Source organism: Mauremys mutica, chromosome 2 (assembly GCF_020497125.1).
Source record: "Mauremys mutica isolate MM-2020 ecotype Southern chromosome 2, ASM2049712v1, whole genome shotgun sequence".
NCBI lineage: Eukaryota > Metazoa > Chordata > Testudines > Geoemydidae > Mauremys > Mauremys mutica.
This window is the reverse complement of record NC_059073.1, coordinates 261,362,163-261,377,483: the sequence shown is the minus strand read 5'-3', so window position 1 is coordinate 261,377,483 and position 15,321 is coordinate 261,362,163. Positions and strand designations below refer to the sequence as shown.

Here is a 15,321-nt window from a genome sequence, read left to right as displayed (position 1 = left end):
TCTAGCACCACCAGTCTTTGAGCCAGCTCTGGGCACCTGGAAGCGGCGGGTCCCTGGGTGGAAGGGGCGGGGCTGGGGTCAGCCTTCCCCAGCCAGACCATCTGCGCTGCTTGGCCTACACCGACCCGGGCTCCGGTGGCGATTTAAAAGCGCCCAGGACTCTGGCCACTGCCACAGTAGTGGTAGCAGCGGCTGGGAACCCTGGGCCCTTTTAAATCGCTGAGCCCCGGGGCAGCTGCCCCTTTTACCCACCTCCCCACACCCCGTCGGCAGCCTTGTTGGTAGAGTTCCTACCAGCAGGGCTGCCAATGGAAGGGGGGAGCAAAAGGGGCAGCACTTTAATGTCAGCTGTGTATGGGCCGGTACCGGCAGCCACTTCTTACCGGTACGCCATACTGGCCTGTACCGCTCACCTTTCACCACTGCACTCAAGCATTTTCTTTCTTTTGGGCTCTGCCAGCTCTGTCTTTGCTTTGCAGGTTAACAAGAGGTGCACCCCAGTCCCCAAGTCACTTTGAAGGATTCCCCTGTGCTATCCAGCCCTTGATACTGGCTACTCACAGAAATTCAGATCCTCTGCCCCAAAGGAGAAGTGTACCCTAGTTTAGCAGTTTTACCTTAAACCACCGCTCCTGTTTAGTACACAGCTCTTTTAGTGAAACAAAAGAAGGTTTACTTAAAAAATAATAGAGATTCCACTAGAAACAAGAAAGTGATGGAAACAAAAGCTTTACAATTGAAAACAAATAGAAAAAAGGGGACTAGGGCCTACACTTACTAATAGCTACCATTTGTATGTAATAAAGTAGGTTTCCCCCCAAGTTTCAGTCTGTTGCAGAGCTGTCTGGCTTCACAGGAACCAAGATCCAATCTTTCATGAAAAACACCCCTGCTCAAGATGTCTCCTCAGTGAATGGCTCCAGAGGGCATCTCCTACATCTGTGTTATACTGAAACAGCCTTCTGTCTTTATGAATAGACAGGGTGATCCCCTGTCTGTTATAATGTTCCTTTTTACCTCCACATGGTTTTAACTGTTTTCAGTTGTCTTTGATGGTTTTAGGATGACCAGATGTCCTGATTTTACAGGGACAGTCCCAATATTTGGGGCTTTTTTTTATATGGGCTCCTATTACCTCCCACCCCATCCTGGTTTTTCACACTTGCTATCTGGTCACACTAGATGGTTTTTCATTGACAGTTCTGGGATAGGGTGAGAGTAGGCAATTGAACCATACATTACATAATTGGCTAGCCAGGGAGACTGGACACAATTCCTTCCCGTTTGAATAGGTCATCATCAAGACATATGATTCCCTGGTGACTACTCTTTCCTCCGTGGGCATAATTTTCAATATAGTTACATTATTCCTTAAATACTGCCCGTACACACATCTCACAATGATTATGAGTACTGCTAAATTTCAAGTTTTCAGCTGAGACGTTACATGTTATCCTTTATGGACAAATACCCTGTAAGCAACATATTTGGTGTAGTAAGTTTGACAGGCCTGAGACTAGAGTTGTTTGCAAAGAACAGGGCTTATGTGTCACATTCGCCTTCTCTCATATTCTGTGACTCTATTTTATCTTTTCTTTCTCAAGCAGTAAGCTCTTCAGGGCAGAGAACTTCTATGTTTGCAAAGTGTTTGATGTACCATGAGCATTAGCGGAAACAAATTATATTTAGTAACAATAATTTGATTGGGGGAATTGAAGCATTAATTTGAGGCATGATTAATTTATTTGGAGATGCACAATTGATTTATGGGTGTGCAATAAAAATGTACCAATGGAAATTAAATATACATGTTATTTGGAGGGTATAGCAGCATGGGTCTAATTTTTCATGTGAAGCCCTATTGTAAGGAACTGAAATATCAGGGTATAGAACAGTTTAAGTGCATTTGTGGCATATATTGTATCTTAATAATAAAGCTTGCTGACTGGTGCTTGTACACGCCTAGCACAGTGGGCTCCTGGTCCATGAGTAGGGCTCCTAGGCACTACAGTAACACAAATGAAAATAATATAATACCCCTAGACCTCAGAAATGAATTCAAAGGTAGTAAATTTGTGCTCGCTGGAGGCTTTTCTTATAGTTGCCTGTGCATACCCGGAGGCCAGATGTAAACCTAAGGTCTGTCAATTGTTTCTATCTTGGCACATACACAGTGCCTGCTCACTGCCACAGCCTCTGAGCCTGACTTCATTCACTGCCATCAGAAGGGGTCGTAGGTACAACCCTCTGGATGGGTCAGAGTTGCGTTAACACACTACTTTATTCCAGGGAGCCTATTTCCATGCTTGGGAGGATGAGGCCCTAGTGGAGTTAGCCCCACACCCCACTATGCTGGGGGCTCTCCAGCAGGGGCCACAGGCTATATATGCGCACCAGGATGGGGATGATGCCCCCAACCCCTATTGAGGGGCCTGTACACTGTATGTTGGGGGGGGGAGAGTCCTCCGTGGGACCAATGCCCCATCCTCCCTCTGTTTGGGGGAAGGGCTGAACTCCGCATGCTCAGCGGGGCGCTGCCCCTTGAGTGAGGAGCTGGGACGGGGGAGGGGTCTCCTCAACCCCCACGGGAAGGGCAGGAGCGGCCCGGGCCGGCTGAGGGGTAGAGGCCCGGCGGGTAACACCTCTCCTCCGCGCAAGGGGGCCCCCATTGCTGCACGCGGCGGCCTTCGCTCCCTGCAGGCCGACGCCTCCCTCCCGGCCCCCACCCGGAGAGCAGCAGCGCCGCCTCCCCCCTCCTCGCCCCAGCGGCTGCAGCGGTTCCGCGCCGCTCCTCTGGGGCTGGCGAGGGAAGATGGCCAGGCAGGGCGGCAGCAGCGCGGCGCCGCAGACAGGCAGCGGCCGCGGGGTTGTGGTAAAGGAAAAGCTCCCCCCAGCCCAGGGCGGCGCCACGGCAGCTGCCCGCAGTCCCCAGACCGCTTGGGGGGGGGTCCCTCGCCATCGCCGCTCCCCTTCCCGCCGCGCGCCCCAACTGCCGCAGTTGGAGCAGTGAAAGAGCCGCCTGGGCTGGCGTGGGCACCCCCGGTCCCGCCCCTGGCGCCTCCTGTCATGTCTCCTATCCCGCCCTTCGTCCTCTGGACACGCTCCCCTCCGCCGCCCCGCCTCTCATGGCCCTGGGTACCCACCCTGTTCTCCTGCCCCGTGCCTTGAGCGGAGTCCCCTCCGCTCCCCATCTACCGGCCAGGCCCCGCTCCTCGCCCGCATCGTCTCCTCTTCACAGCCTGTGTGCCCAGACCCCCACTGCGCCCCCTCATTCCTCCTCCCCGACCTTCCGCTACCATCTTCCCTCTGGGCCCGTCTGCTGCTGCACCCTGGCCTCTCCCCATCCCCCACATCTTCTCCCCGTGGCCTTTGTGCTTTGGCCCTTCCGCCCTATACCCTGATCTCATCCTGTCCTGGGCCTTGATTCCCCTCCTCTTCCCTGGTCCTTTTACCCTTACCCTCATCTTTTCTAAACAGCCTTACTTCCCTGCACCGGGATCCCTCAGCTTCTCCCTTCTGCCCTGTTTCTAGTCCCAGATTTGTTCACTCAACCCTTCTACATCTCAATACTCCGGCTTTGCCTGATGTCTCCTTCCCGGCTGCCTCCCCCAACTTGTACTACTTACTCCCATCTGCTCTGCTGTGCCTTACGCCAACAGTTCTGTGATTCATCCTCCACCATCTCCGTTTGCTCCCTCACCCCTGCTCCATTGACCCAGTCCTGTGTTCTGTCTTTGTATCTCTGAACCTACTTTGCCGCACACCATATTCCACTCTTATCACCCTTCCCTGTATGGAGTATTTGTGAGTGGGTGGCTGCTCCAGAGAAGTCCTAGCAGCTCATCAGGAGCTGGGGAAGTTTGATTTTGTGTCCGTGCCCTCTGGCTGCAGCAGTGATGATGTATGTGTGCCCTTAGTGTGCTGGAAGCAAGCTGAGCAGTAACTAGGAAAATTGCCAAACATTACAGGACTACTGATTTTTAGATGGAAACATGGAATTGTCTTGGCTTGTGGATTCAATTGTCAATTGCATTTGCTGTAGAAACAACCTAGTGATAAAAACACACTGTTGGGTTCTTATTTTTCATCTTCTATGCACAGAAGATGGTAGTGAACTGCACAAACTATGTGTTTTAGAAAGCACCATGAATATCTATGGGGCTTTATAAGTTATGATAATAGTAAATGAATAAGATAAGTTTCCAAAAGGGAAAAATGTGTATTTCTTTGGGCCTATCCACATTGTAAAAACACGTTGAAATACTTTTATTTTACAGTGTACTTGTGACCAATCAATGTTTTAACCAAGTGCCAGAACAAGATTAGAGATTATTAGCCATGATTTAACTAAAACTTTGGACAAGTCCTGTGTACACCACAAAACTGTGGTGGGGCTACTGTGTTATAAGTGTGTCCCCTGACAAGTGTTTTTACAGTTTAGAGCTAGGCCCTTGGTGTACTTAAATTAAACTAATGTTGGCCATTTAGATGGTAATCTCTGTAATAAATGCTATTACAAAGCTGATGACTTCGTTAGCACTGGAGCAAAGTGGAGACATTTCAAAGGAGATGGGCTTTGTAATGACTTCATTTCTTCTGTTCCATACACACATGAAAACAAAAAAAGAATCATAATGCAACATTATGATTGTGAATTTAAATTTATGAAAGATAAAAAATGTTATGGTTCTCACATTCATCTTGCCCGATCACACAAATTTACGTGAAACCAGAATTGGTTCCTTATTACATACATAAATTAAAATTACCTACTGTGTATAAACAATGTTCTCATATAATCCACATTTAAAAGAGAGCCCCACTTTTTAAAACAAAATTACCATTTTTCCATTCCCTTGTGAAAGTTCTTTCAGTCCAGTGTATTTCAGTAGATGGGGATTATAAGGTATTTCCCGATTTTCACCCCAGATGTTTTGACTGATAGCTTTCAAATATTGCTGTATGTGTTTCTATTTTCAATCATTTATTTCTCCACCAATTTTTTTCTGATTTGGCACAGCATTTGTTCCTAATATGAATTCTCTAAACACATCGATAGGTTTGTTAGGCCTTCTGCAACTGTGTTACTGTGAACAAGACTTGCCCCCTAATGAAAAACCTTGAAGTTTTGAGGATGTATGTAATCCCTTCTTCCCGTGAAAATGTGGAATGATATTGAGTAACTTTTTTTAATGACCAGATCTAAGCTCATTGCAGTCAGTGCAAAAACTCCCGTTGACTCCAGTGGTCTTTGGGTCATGCCCTTTATTTTCAGTTTTTAAATATTAATTGCAAGCAAATGATGATTTTGAGCCAGGCACAATTCTCTAGGAAGCAGCAAAGAATCCTGTGGCACCTTATAGACTAACGGACGTTTTGCAGCATGAGCTTTCGTGGGTGAATACCCACTTCTTCGGATGCAAGCAGTGGAAATTTCCAGGGGCAGGTGTGTATATATAAGCAAGCAAGAAGCAAGCTAGAGATAACGAGATTAGATCAATCAGGGAGGATGAGGCCCTGTTCCAGCAGCTGAGGTGTGAAAACCAAGGGAGGAGAAACTGGTTCTGTAATTGGCAAGCCATTCACAGTCTTTGTTTAGTCCTAAACTGATGGTGTTAAATTTGCAGATGAACTGGAGCTCAGCAGTTTCTCTTTGAAGTCTGGTCCTAAAGTTTTTTTGCTATAGGATGGCCACCTTAAAATCTGCTATTGTGTGGCCAGGGAGGTTGAAGTGTTCTCCTACAGGTTTTTGTATATTGCCATTCCTAATGTCTGATTTGTGTCCATTTATCCTTTTCCTTAGAGACTGTCCAGTTTGGCCGATGTACATAGCAGAGGGGCATTGCTGGCATATGATGGCATATATTACATTGGTGGACGTGCAGGTGATGTATAGGGTGGTGTTAATGTGACCACCACTTATTTGCACCGTGGTGTCTAGGAAGTGGACCTCCCGTGTAGATAGGTCCAGGCTGAGGTTGATGGAGGGGTGGAAGCTGTTGAAATCATGGTGGAATTTTTCCAGAGTCTCCTAACACCATCAGCTTAGGACTAAACAAAGACTGTGAATGGCTTGCCAATTACAGAACCAGTTTCTCCTCCCTTGGTTTTCACACCTCAGCTGCTGGAACAGGGCCTCATCCTCCCTGATTGATCTAACCTCGTTATCTCTAGCTTGCTTCTTGCTTGCTTATATATACACACCTGCCCCTGGAAATTTCCACTGCTTGCATCCGAAGAAGTGAGTATTCACCCACGAAAGCTCATGCTGCAAAACGTCCGTTAGTCTATAAGGTGCCACAGGATTCTTTGCTGCTTCTACAGAACCAGACTAACACGGCTACCCCTCTGATAATTCTCTAGGAAGTTGATGTTTTTGCTGCAGCTAAGTAGACGTAAAGTAACGATATTGAGTATTTTTTTTTAATGACCAGATTCAAGCCCATTGCAGTCAGTGCAAAAACTCCCGTTGACTCCAGTGGTCTTTGGGTCATGCCCTTTATTTTCAGTTTTTAAATATTAATTGCAAGCAAATGATGATTTTGAGCCAGGCACAGTTCTCTAGGAAGTTGATGTTTTTGCTGCAGCTAAGGCCTGGTCTACACTGGGGGTGGGGGTCGATGTAAGATACGCAACTTCAGCTACGGGAATACCGTAGCTGAAGTCGAAGTATCTTATTCCGACTTGCCTCCCGTCCTCACCGCGCGGGATCGACGGCCGCGGCTCCCCTGCTAACTCCACTACCGCCGCTCGCTCCGGTGGAGTTCCGGAGTCGATGGGGAGCGCGTTCGGGGATCGATATATCGCATCTAGATGAGACGCGATATATCGATCCCCGATAAATCGATCGCTACCCGCCGATACGGCGGGTAGTCGGGACATACCCTTAGTAGACGTAAAGTAACCATTCTTAGACAAATAATATTTCTTCAAGGTGTAGTTTAGCATCACCAGACTGGTGCCAGAGATAAATATAGCAATGTATGAAAGTAGAATCCTCATAAAGATGCTAATGTAATAGAATAGGTCAGCAATCAACACATTTTGATATGCAAATTATTTGTGAAGGATTTATGATTCTTTATTGTAGTAGGTGAATCTGCTTGCAGTAGTTAGTTTTTACTCTTTAGTTGAGGATTCTATATAGCAGAAATGTACACTGTACCCCACAAAAGCAGTTCTCTAACCATTTCTTCAACCTTCTTGTTGATATTCATGTGTTTGAACAATACAAAACTCCCTTGGGAATTCTGCGCCACTGCACATGTGCAGACTTGATGTCCCCCTGCAGATTTCTTTGCTTCCCTGCAGAAAAATGACTTCCTGATGGGGGAGTAAAGGGAAGCCACAAGAGCGATGTTTCAGGATCCCAGGGCAGCCAGCAGAGAGAGAAATCACTGTGGGGCAGGAGGCGGGACTGGGTAAGACCTGGCTGGGCTCAGCGGCTAGTCTCTGCTGAACTGCGGGGGACAAGACTTCCTCTTGCCCTGCACAGCATCCGGGGCCGAGTCTGATCCACCCCCAGATTTCTCTCCCACCTGCAGGAAGCTCTGCAAACTCCCGCCCCCCCATAACACACTTCCTGCACCCATTGCTCCTTAGCTGCAGGAGGAGGGATTCCTATTCAGGGAGCTGCTCCCGCATCTGCCCAACCCCCATGCATCTAGACCCCCTCATACCCAGACACTCCTGCTGAGCATCACCCTCCCTGCAATCAGACCCATCCCTGATGAGCCCCACTCCCACTGCATTTGGACCACCCCGATGAGCCATGCATACCTGGATCCCACCCCACCAAACCCCAACCAGCTACACCTGGATCCCTGCCCCACTCCCCCAGCATCTGAACTCCCCACTGAGCCCCCTACACCCAGACCCCCCCGCTGAGCTCTATCCTCTTCCCCCGTTGAGCCCCAACCACCTTCACCTGGACCCTGCTGCAGATTCCAATTACCTTTGCACCCGTAACCCCCCCAACAGGCCCATGTGCATCTTGATCCCCCCCGCACCCAGATCCCCCACTGAGCCACCCGCACTCAGATTGCCCCACACAGAACCCTCTCAACCCACACCTGGATCCCCCCACATTAAGCCCCTCCAGACTTGGCTCCTGCCTTGCTGAGCCTGCTTGCCCACACAGAGGGGCAGGGCCCAAGGGTGTTTCTGGGCCAGGCTGTATCCTTGCGCTTTGTCAGGTTGGGTGCAGCCTCATTGCTGAGTCCATGTCCCGGGGAGGGAGCTGCACAGTGATCTCCCACCTCTGTGGAGCCCAGTGGCCTGTGCTCCCCAATGCCATGCTGGAGCCTCCACATTTATTTAACAATAAAATTTGCAGAATTTTTCAGAATTTTAAAATATTGTCTGTAGAATTTTAAATGTTTTGGTGTAGAATATACATTTTTTGGTGTAGAATGCCCTCAGGAGTAAATACAAGGAATAAAGACAAGATGTTTATGGGTACCTATGACTACACAGACAATTAAGAAACCCATGAGGTGGCACTCTTTCCTCAAAGTCAATATTGAAACAAAGCTCCAGTATAGCTGCAAGAAGTTAGAGGTGCTGTCTTTACTATGAGACTGTTGTAAAGCTTGCTGAACCGTTTCCATTACAATCCCTCCTTTTTACATCTTTAGAGCTTTCTGAAACATGACCTTTTGAACTGATATTTGTCCTGCTTGATTTCTGCCTGACATCTATAAACTTTTTGATTTCTGAGATTCTAGTATTAATCCAGTTCCTGGTTTTACAGGTGGCTGGATGTGAAAAGCAGTACTAATACACATTGTAAAAACTCTTTAAAACATTAATCTTTTTTCTGTAAATATGTGGCATATACAGAATACCTGAGGGTTAGTTGGAATGTTTTCTAGGCGCTCATTTCAGATGACCTGCATAAACCATTAATGGGTTCACAGTCATGCGTACTGCAATCCTCTGAGACTTATGCAGATAAAATTAGGGAAAGACCACAGCATTTTTGTGACAGGTTGCTTTTTTTTTTTTTTAAAGGTTACTTTTAAGGGTGTTTAGAGAGTTAGCTTGAGAGAAGTAGACATAATGCACCCATGATTAATAGGCACAGGTGAAGTGGTAAATTATCATCATGTATTTTTGATTACATGATCCTGGAGTTAATCACATGGATATCACCATATATGGGAAGGGTATGTACATAAAGCCAGTACAACTAATAGTAGTTGCTAATAATACTGTCCAATCCAATGTAAAAGGACATAGTCTAACATTGAGAATATGATAACTTTTTATATACCAAATACAATGAAGTGTTCTAATTATATTAACCTAATTTGCAGATTTCAGATGATTGGCCAGGCTACAGTTTGGATTTATTCACATATCCACAGCACTACTATGGAGATCTGGAATATGTGCTCATACCTCATGGTATTATTGTTGACAGGTAAGAGTGCTTTGAATAGTACTATATAAGTATTTAACAATGTTTTGTATACTTGTTATATAGACATAATTGGACAAACAAACAATTTATACATAAAATTACATACAAAAGAACTACTCTCAAAGAATATTATGGAGGTTTCAAAGGAAAGCACTTGAAATTTGGGAAATGCCAGATTTACAGTAGCCCGTCCAATCTTAATACTGCCACCTTATGTGTCCATCCTGCTTACTGAATGAGGCAGGAGTCTTGTGGGGAAGACTGTATCTGATCAAGTAATTAAAGTTTGTCATAATACATATGCACAAGAGGGCAGAATTAAAGCTGACATTTCCTAACCTTTGAGTGCTTAATTTGCAATCTAAATACGTTTTTAAATTTAATTTACCAGGGTTTTTTAAAAGGAAAAAGATAAAACCAGTTTCTATTACATATAAGTGTAACAGCCCCCATTATCCATCATCAAAAGGGGTTGAATCCTGAACTTTCATTGTTGTAGCACAGACTTCTGTCCCATGACCTACAGGACTGTTAGCTGATAGCAAGAGAAGGTTGTTATCCCAGGGTTGGGGATGGGCCAAGTGCTGGGTCTGAAGGGTTGTTGGAGGGAGTCTGTCTCCACTCTCTTCCCTTCACTACAGCAGCTCCCATCTGTTCACAGTGCTGTGTCTACTGTTGCTGCTGTTGCTTTTGCACTGGTGGCAACTCCGCTCTGTAGAGGGATTGGAGCAAATACGGTTGTATCTTAGAGCTTGGCTGTAGACAATGGATCGTGTGGTGTGTCCGGGATGGAAGCTGGAGGCATGTAAGTAAGTATAGCGGTCAGTGGGTTTCCGGTATAGGGTGGTATTTATGTGACCATCGTTTATTAGCACAGTAGTGTCTAGGAAATGGACCGCTTGTGTGGATTGGTCTAGGCTGAGGTTGATGGTGGGATGGAAATTGTTAAAATCTCGGTGGAATTCCTCGAGGGCTTCTTTTCCATGAGTCCAGATGATGACTCATCATCTGGACTCATGGAAAAGACCGCACACCATACAACATAAACACTAACCCAGGAACCTATCCTTGCAATAAAGCCCGATGCCAGCTCTGTCCACATATCCATTCAAGTGACACCATCACAGGACCTAATCACATCAGACACACCATCAGGGGCTCGTACACCTGCACATCTACCAACGTGATATATGCCATCATGTGCCAGCAATGCCCCTCTGCCATGTACATTGGCCAAACCGGACAGTCTCTAGGCAAAAGAATAAATGGACACAAATCTGACATCAGGAATCATAACATTCAAAAACCAGTGGGAGAACACTTCAACCTCTCTAACCACTCAGTGACAGACTTGAAGGTGGCAATTTTGCAACAAAAAAACTTCAAAAACAGACTCCAAAGAGAAACTGCTGAACTTGAATTAATATGCAAACTAGATACTATTAACTGTGGTCTAAACAAAGACTGGGAATGGTTGGGTCATTACACCAATTGAATCTATTTCCCTATGTTAAGTTCTCCTCACACCTTCTATGGGCCATCTTAATTATCACTTCCAAAAGTTTTTTTTTCCTCCTGCTAACGATAGCTCATCTCAATTGATTAGACTCTGCCTGTTGGTATGCATACTTCCACCTTTTCATGTTCTCTGTATGTATAAATATCTCCTGTCTGTGTGTTCCATTCTATGCATCCGAAGAAGTGAGCTTTAGCTCACGAAAGCTCATGCTAAAATAAATTTGTTAGTCTTTAAGGTGCCACAAGTACTCCTGTTTTTTTTGCGGATACAGACTAACACGGCTGCTACTCTGAAACAAGTATTCCTGTTCTTTTTGCGGGTACAGACTAACACAGCTGCTACTCTGAAACCAGTCAGCTAACATCATATGCTCAACCTTCCTTCTTACTAGGCTATAACTGTAAATTTGGTTAAAATTGTTGAACTCTGTTGTCTCTCTCCACACCAGCAAGACAAACCTGGGGTTAGAGAAAGGAACAGGAGTGAATTTACTTTGAGTTTCATTGTCAAATATATGGCTGAAACTCACTGTGTAGAGAGAGATCAAAACTGCAGAAAATCCTTGTAATGAGAATACAACTAAATTTTGTCCATATTTTATATATAAGCTGGGGCTTAATAAGTTCCTGTCTGCACTAGAGTTTAAACTCTTTCAAAATATTTTAGTAAAGTAATCTATACAGTTATGATTTGTGAAATACTTTAACATAATTCATTCCTTTCCACTCTGATCAGTTAAATTATGTTAGCATCCTGCCAGTAAAAATGAAGGTTAAGCATTTTTTCCTGAAATAGTTGGAATTCTAGTGTAGGAGAAGCCTCAGGGACAAAATGTCAGGGTCTTTTCGAGTTGAAATAATACATGATGCAAAGTATATAATCTTGGACACTAAAGCTGGGGGACAAGGAGATATTTAAAGGATTATTCAGCATTTATTTCTGTTTCTGTCAACATGCTTGAAATGTAAAGTGGCCTAAAGCCACCCATTTCTTTACCAGATTATCAAAATGCTTTGAGTATCTAGCCTAAAAAGTTGTGAAAAGTAGCTTTATGTCCACCCAATTACACAAAACAACAAAAACTCTCTAAAAAGTTAAAAAAGAAAAATAAAGACAGGAAAGGAGGGGGTGTAATTTATAAACAGAGGGCTAGAAAAAAAATATGGGTAGACACAGATCACTAAGTGTCTTCCCTCACTCTCTCTGTGAAAGACTTTCCCATAATTTCAGACTTTCCTTTAGAGGAGGTAATGCTGAAGACGATGGAGAAAAATGCAATTACCTCACTATTTTTACATAAACAAAAGAGGAACTTAAATGTATTTGAGGTCAGACTAGATGATATAATAGTCCCTTCATACCTTAAAATCTATGAATATTCAATCTTTTGATCTATTTTTGGTATATAGAATTTATTCTTTGCATTGCATAGATATGAAACTGAAAGAAACTTTGACCTTTTTAAATTGTAGCTATGGTAATTTATTGTTGGCAACAGAAATAAGAAAAATATTGTCCTCTTCGGAGTATATTCTTCCCTTACACGTGCTGTGCACATACAGTAATTTCCAATGATGATTTTTTGTATATATGTAGAGAAAAACCAACTCCTATGTCACTGTGGACCAGCAAAGAGCAGTTTATAGCACAAATGTGGTAGTGAAATCCATATGATAAATTACAGAATCATAATAAATTGCATTTGGCCTACACCTCTGATTTCCTTATCTGCACTCTGGCCACTAGTCCATCTTTATTGGGACTACACTATAATACCAAGTAGCTACTGTTTTTATAAGCAACCTGAAAAAATTGTTTTTCTTCTTCTCGACCAAGTGTAGCATTTTTCCTTAAAATTGCACTGGTCTGAGGTACAGGATGGCACTCTTGAATCTTGGATCAGTACAGGTTTCAGGTCTGCTATTTCACAAACCATCTCTGCTAGAGGCTAGACATGGAGGGCTAGTTTTAAAAAATAACAAATGATTTTTGAGTGTTTGACCATTTGACACCCTAAAGAGGCCTGAAAATTTCACAAATGCTGAGTCACCTGCCCTCTGAAAATTGGACCCGTTTAAGATATTTTCAGATGGGCTTACCAAAATATGAGGCACCCAAACTCACTAGTTAGTTTTGAAGATTTAAGCCAAGAAGTTTATCCCACATAAAAGATGGGATCCTACTCATTCTAATATGCCACATCCGGTTGACAAAGGAGACACACTGTCAATAAGAATACAGATCAGTAAATTATTAGATCTTTAAATCCCCAAAGTAATCAGTAAATAACTCTGACTCTTCCTATCGAGCTGTGTGACCTTGGACAAGTCACTTAGCTTCTCTGTGTCCAAGTTTGTCTTGTCTGCAAAATGGGGATAATTTTACCCTTTGTAAAGTGTGTTGAGATCTCTGAATAACATTATATGTGTCGCTTGTAAGTATTTTTATTTATTTTATTTTACTAAAATGTAAGTGTAGCTTTTTCTTTAGTCTGTGAGTTTATATAATTTCTGGTGTTTTTCTTCATCTTGCACCTTTTAAGCAGTTACTCTTAGCAGTTTGCATAACAAAGTGTGTGATCGTAGAGGGAGACTTTACATGAATGTGGGATGCTGTGTAAAGCTGATGGCCTAGTTTGCTCAATCACCCAAAAAGTCTCCTTTATAATAATATTTATTGCAACATATTCTTCCAGTTGTGTAATTAGGGGAATGTGTCTAATGATAATTCCCAGACTGTGTTATACACATTCTGAATATTATATTGATCAGATTCCTTTTTGCATCTTCCTGTTGTGCAGCTGATCAAAAGCCCACTAAAGTCAGTGAGGGAGTTGAATGGGCTTTAGATCAGGCCATGCATGATTTCTAGATATTTTTGTATAACTCCATGAACATCGTATGGTCTGCACCTTACATTATATTTATCCTTTATTTCAGGACAGAATGCTTGGCCAAAGACATCATGCAAGACATTGGAGACAATAACATTGTGGTTCTCTGTGTACTTAAAGGTGGCTACAAGTTCTGTGCTGACCTTGTGGAGCACATTAAGACTCTCAGTAGAAATTCAGAAAGGTCCATCTCCATGAAAGTTGACTTTGTCAGACTGAAAAGTTACCATGTAAGTCAACAGTTCAATTATGTAGATTATTTATAAATTAAATAGTGATTTGATTCCAGTAATAAAATAGAGATTTGTAGATGAAGAATGTAAAAAAAATTACATAATACATTTGCAAAAAGTATCAGTTTGAAAAATTCCTTTGTTTATTTTTTTTCCTTTCTCCCTATAATGCATTAAACATATGATTGTACTAACTTAATGGATAAATGTGAGTGATGTATGAGACATCTTAAAGATAATTATTTTTAACTTGCGCGGTTTTCATTTCTGCATTCAGAAATTGACTCAAGCATTGAGTCATATAATCTATCAGTCAGCTGTGTTTATTTTCTATGAAGCCAATTTCACATTCTTTCATTTCCCACCCCCTCCAGTAATTCTAAATCTTCCTCAATTTTTGCAGTTAGTGAAAGAAGAGAAAAATTATTGAAATATTTTACTCAGTGTGTCAGAAAAATGGAAAGTATATACAATAGCAATCTATACCACTAGATGATGGTGGTGCTTTGTTGTAAAATTAAATAAGACATTTGGTCAAGTCCAGTCTTAATGTCAGAGGCAAGAGCCCTCATGAACTTGTGAGGGAGTTATGTAATAGTGATCCACTGATTTTAGTATGGTAATACTAATAAGATGGCCTATTTGGAGCTACATCTTTTTTGGGAACATGTTATGATTTCCATTTTTATAAGCTGCAAATTTGAATTCCATCCTGCATTTCATTATCTATAGTAGTGGTTTTCAAACTTTTTTTCTGGCAACCCAGCTGAAGAAAATTGTTGATACCCGTGACCCAAAGAAGCTGGGGGGATGAGGGGTTTGGGAGAGGCCGGGGTGTGGGAGTCAGGGCTGCAGGGTGGGGCCAGGGAGGAAGGGTTTGGAGTACAGGAGGGGGGTCAGTGCTCTGAGGTGGGGTTGGGGATGAGAGGTTTGAGGTGCAGGAAGGGGTTCTGGGTTTGTGGGAGTGGGGGCACGGGTTTACCTCAGGCGGCTCCCAGTCAGTGGCACAGCAGGGGTGCTAAGGCAGGCTTCTTGCCTATCCTGGCACCGCAGCCTGCGCTGTGCCCCAGAAACAGCCAGCAGCAGGTTCAGCTCCTAGGTGGAGGCACAGAATCATAGAATATGAGGGTTGGAAGGGACCTCAGGAGATCATCTAGTCCAACCCCCTGCTCAAAACAGGCCCAATCCCTAGACAGATTTTTGCCCCAGATTCCTAAATGGCCACCTCAAGGATTGAGCTCACAACCCTGGG

General features: G+C 43.8%; 1 protein-coding gene across 7 annotated transcripts in view; it reads left to right on the top strand.

The window, feature by feature from the left end:
* Positions 1 to 2,585: 2,585 nt before the first annotated feature.
* The window catches only part of PRTFDC1 (phosphoribosyl transferase domain containing 1), a 71,376-nt gene continuing 58,640 nt past the window's right edge, over positions 2,586 to 15,321 (top strand). For 5 of the 7 annotated variants that reach the window (XM_045008118.1, XM_045008115.1, XM_045008119.1 and 2 more), the window contains exons 1-3: positions 2,730 to 2,872; positions 9,318 to 9,424; positions 13,883 to 14,066. In XM_045008118.1, coding sequence (XP_044864053.1) covers positions 2,813 to 2,872; positions 9,318 to 9,424; positions 13,883 to 14,066 — 351 coding nt within the window. In that variant the 5' untranslated portion in view covers positions 2,730 to 2,812. Of the gene's footprint in view, positions 2,636 to 2,729; positions 2,873 to 3,104; positions 3,902 to 9,317; positions 9,425 to 13,882; positions 14,067 to 15,321 lie in introns of those variants that run through there. The other 2 variants (XM_045008121.1, XM_045008120.1) reach the window with 2 other exon arrangements.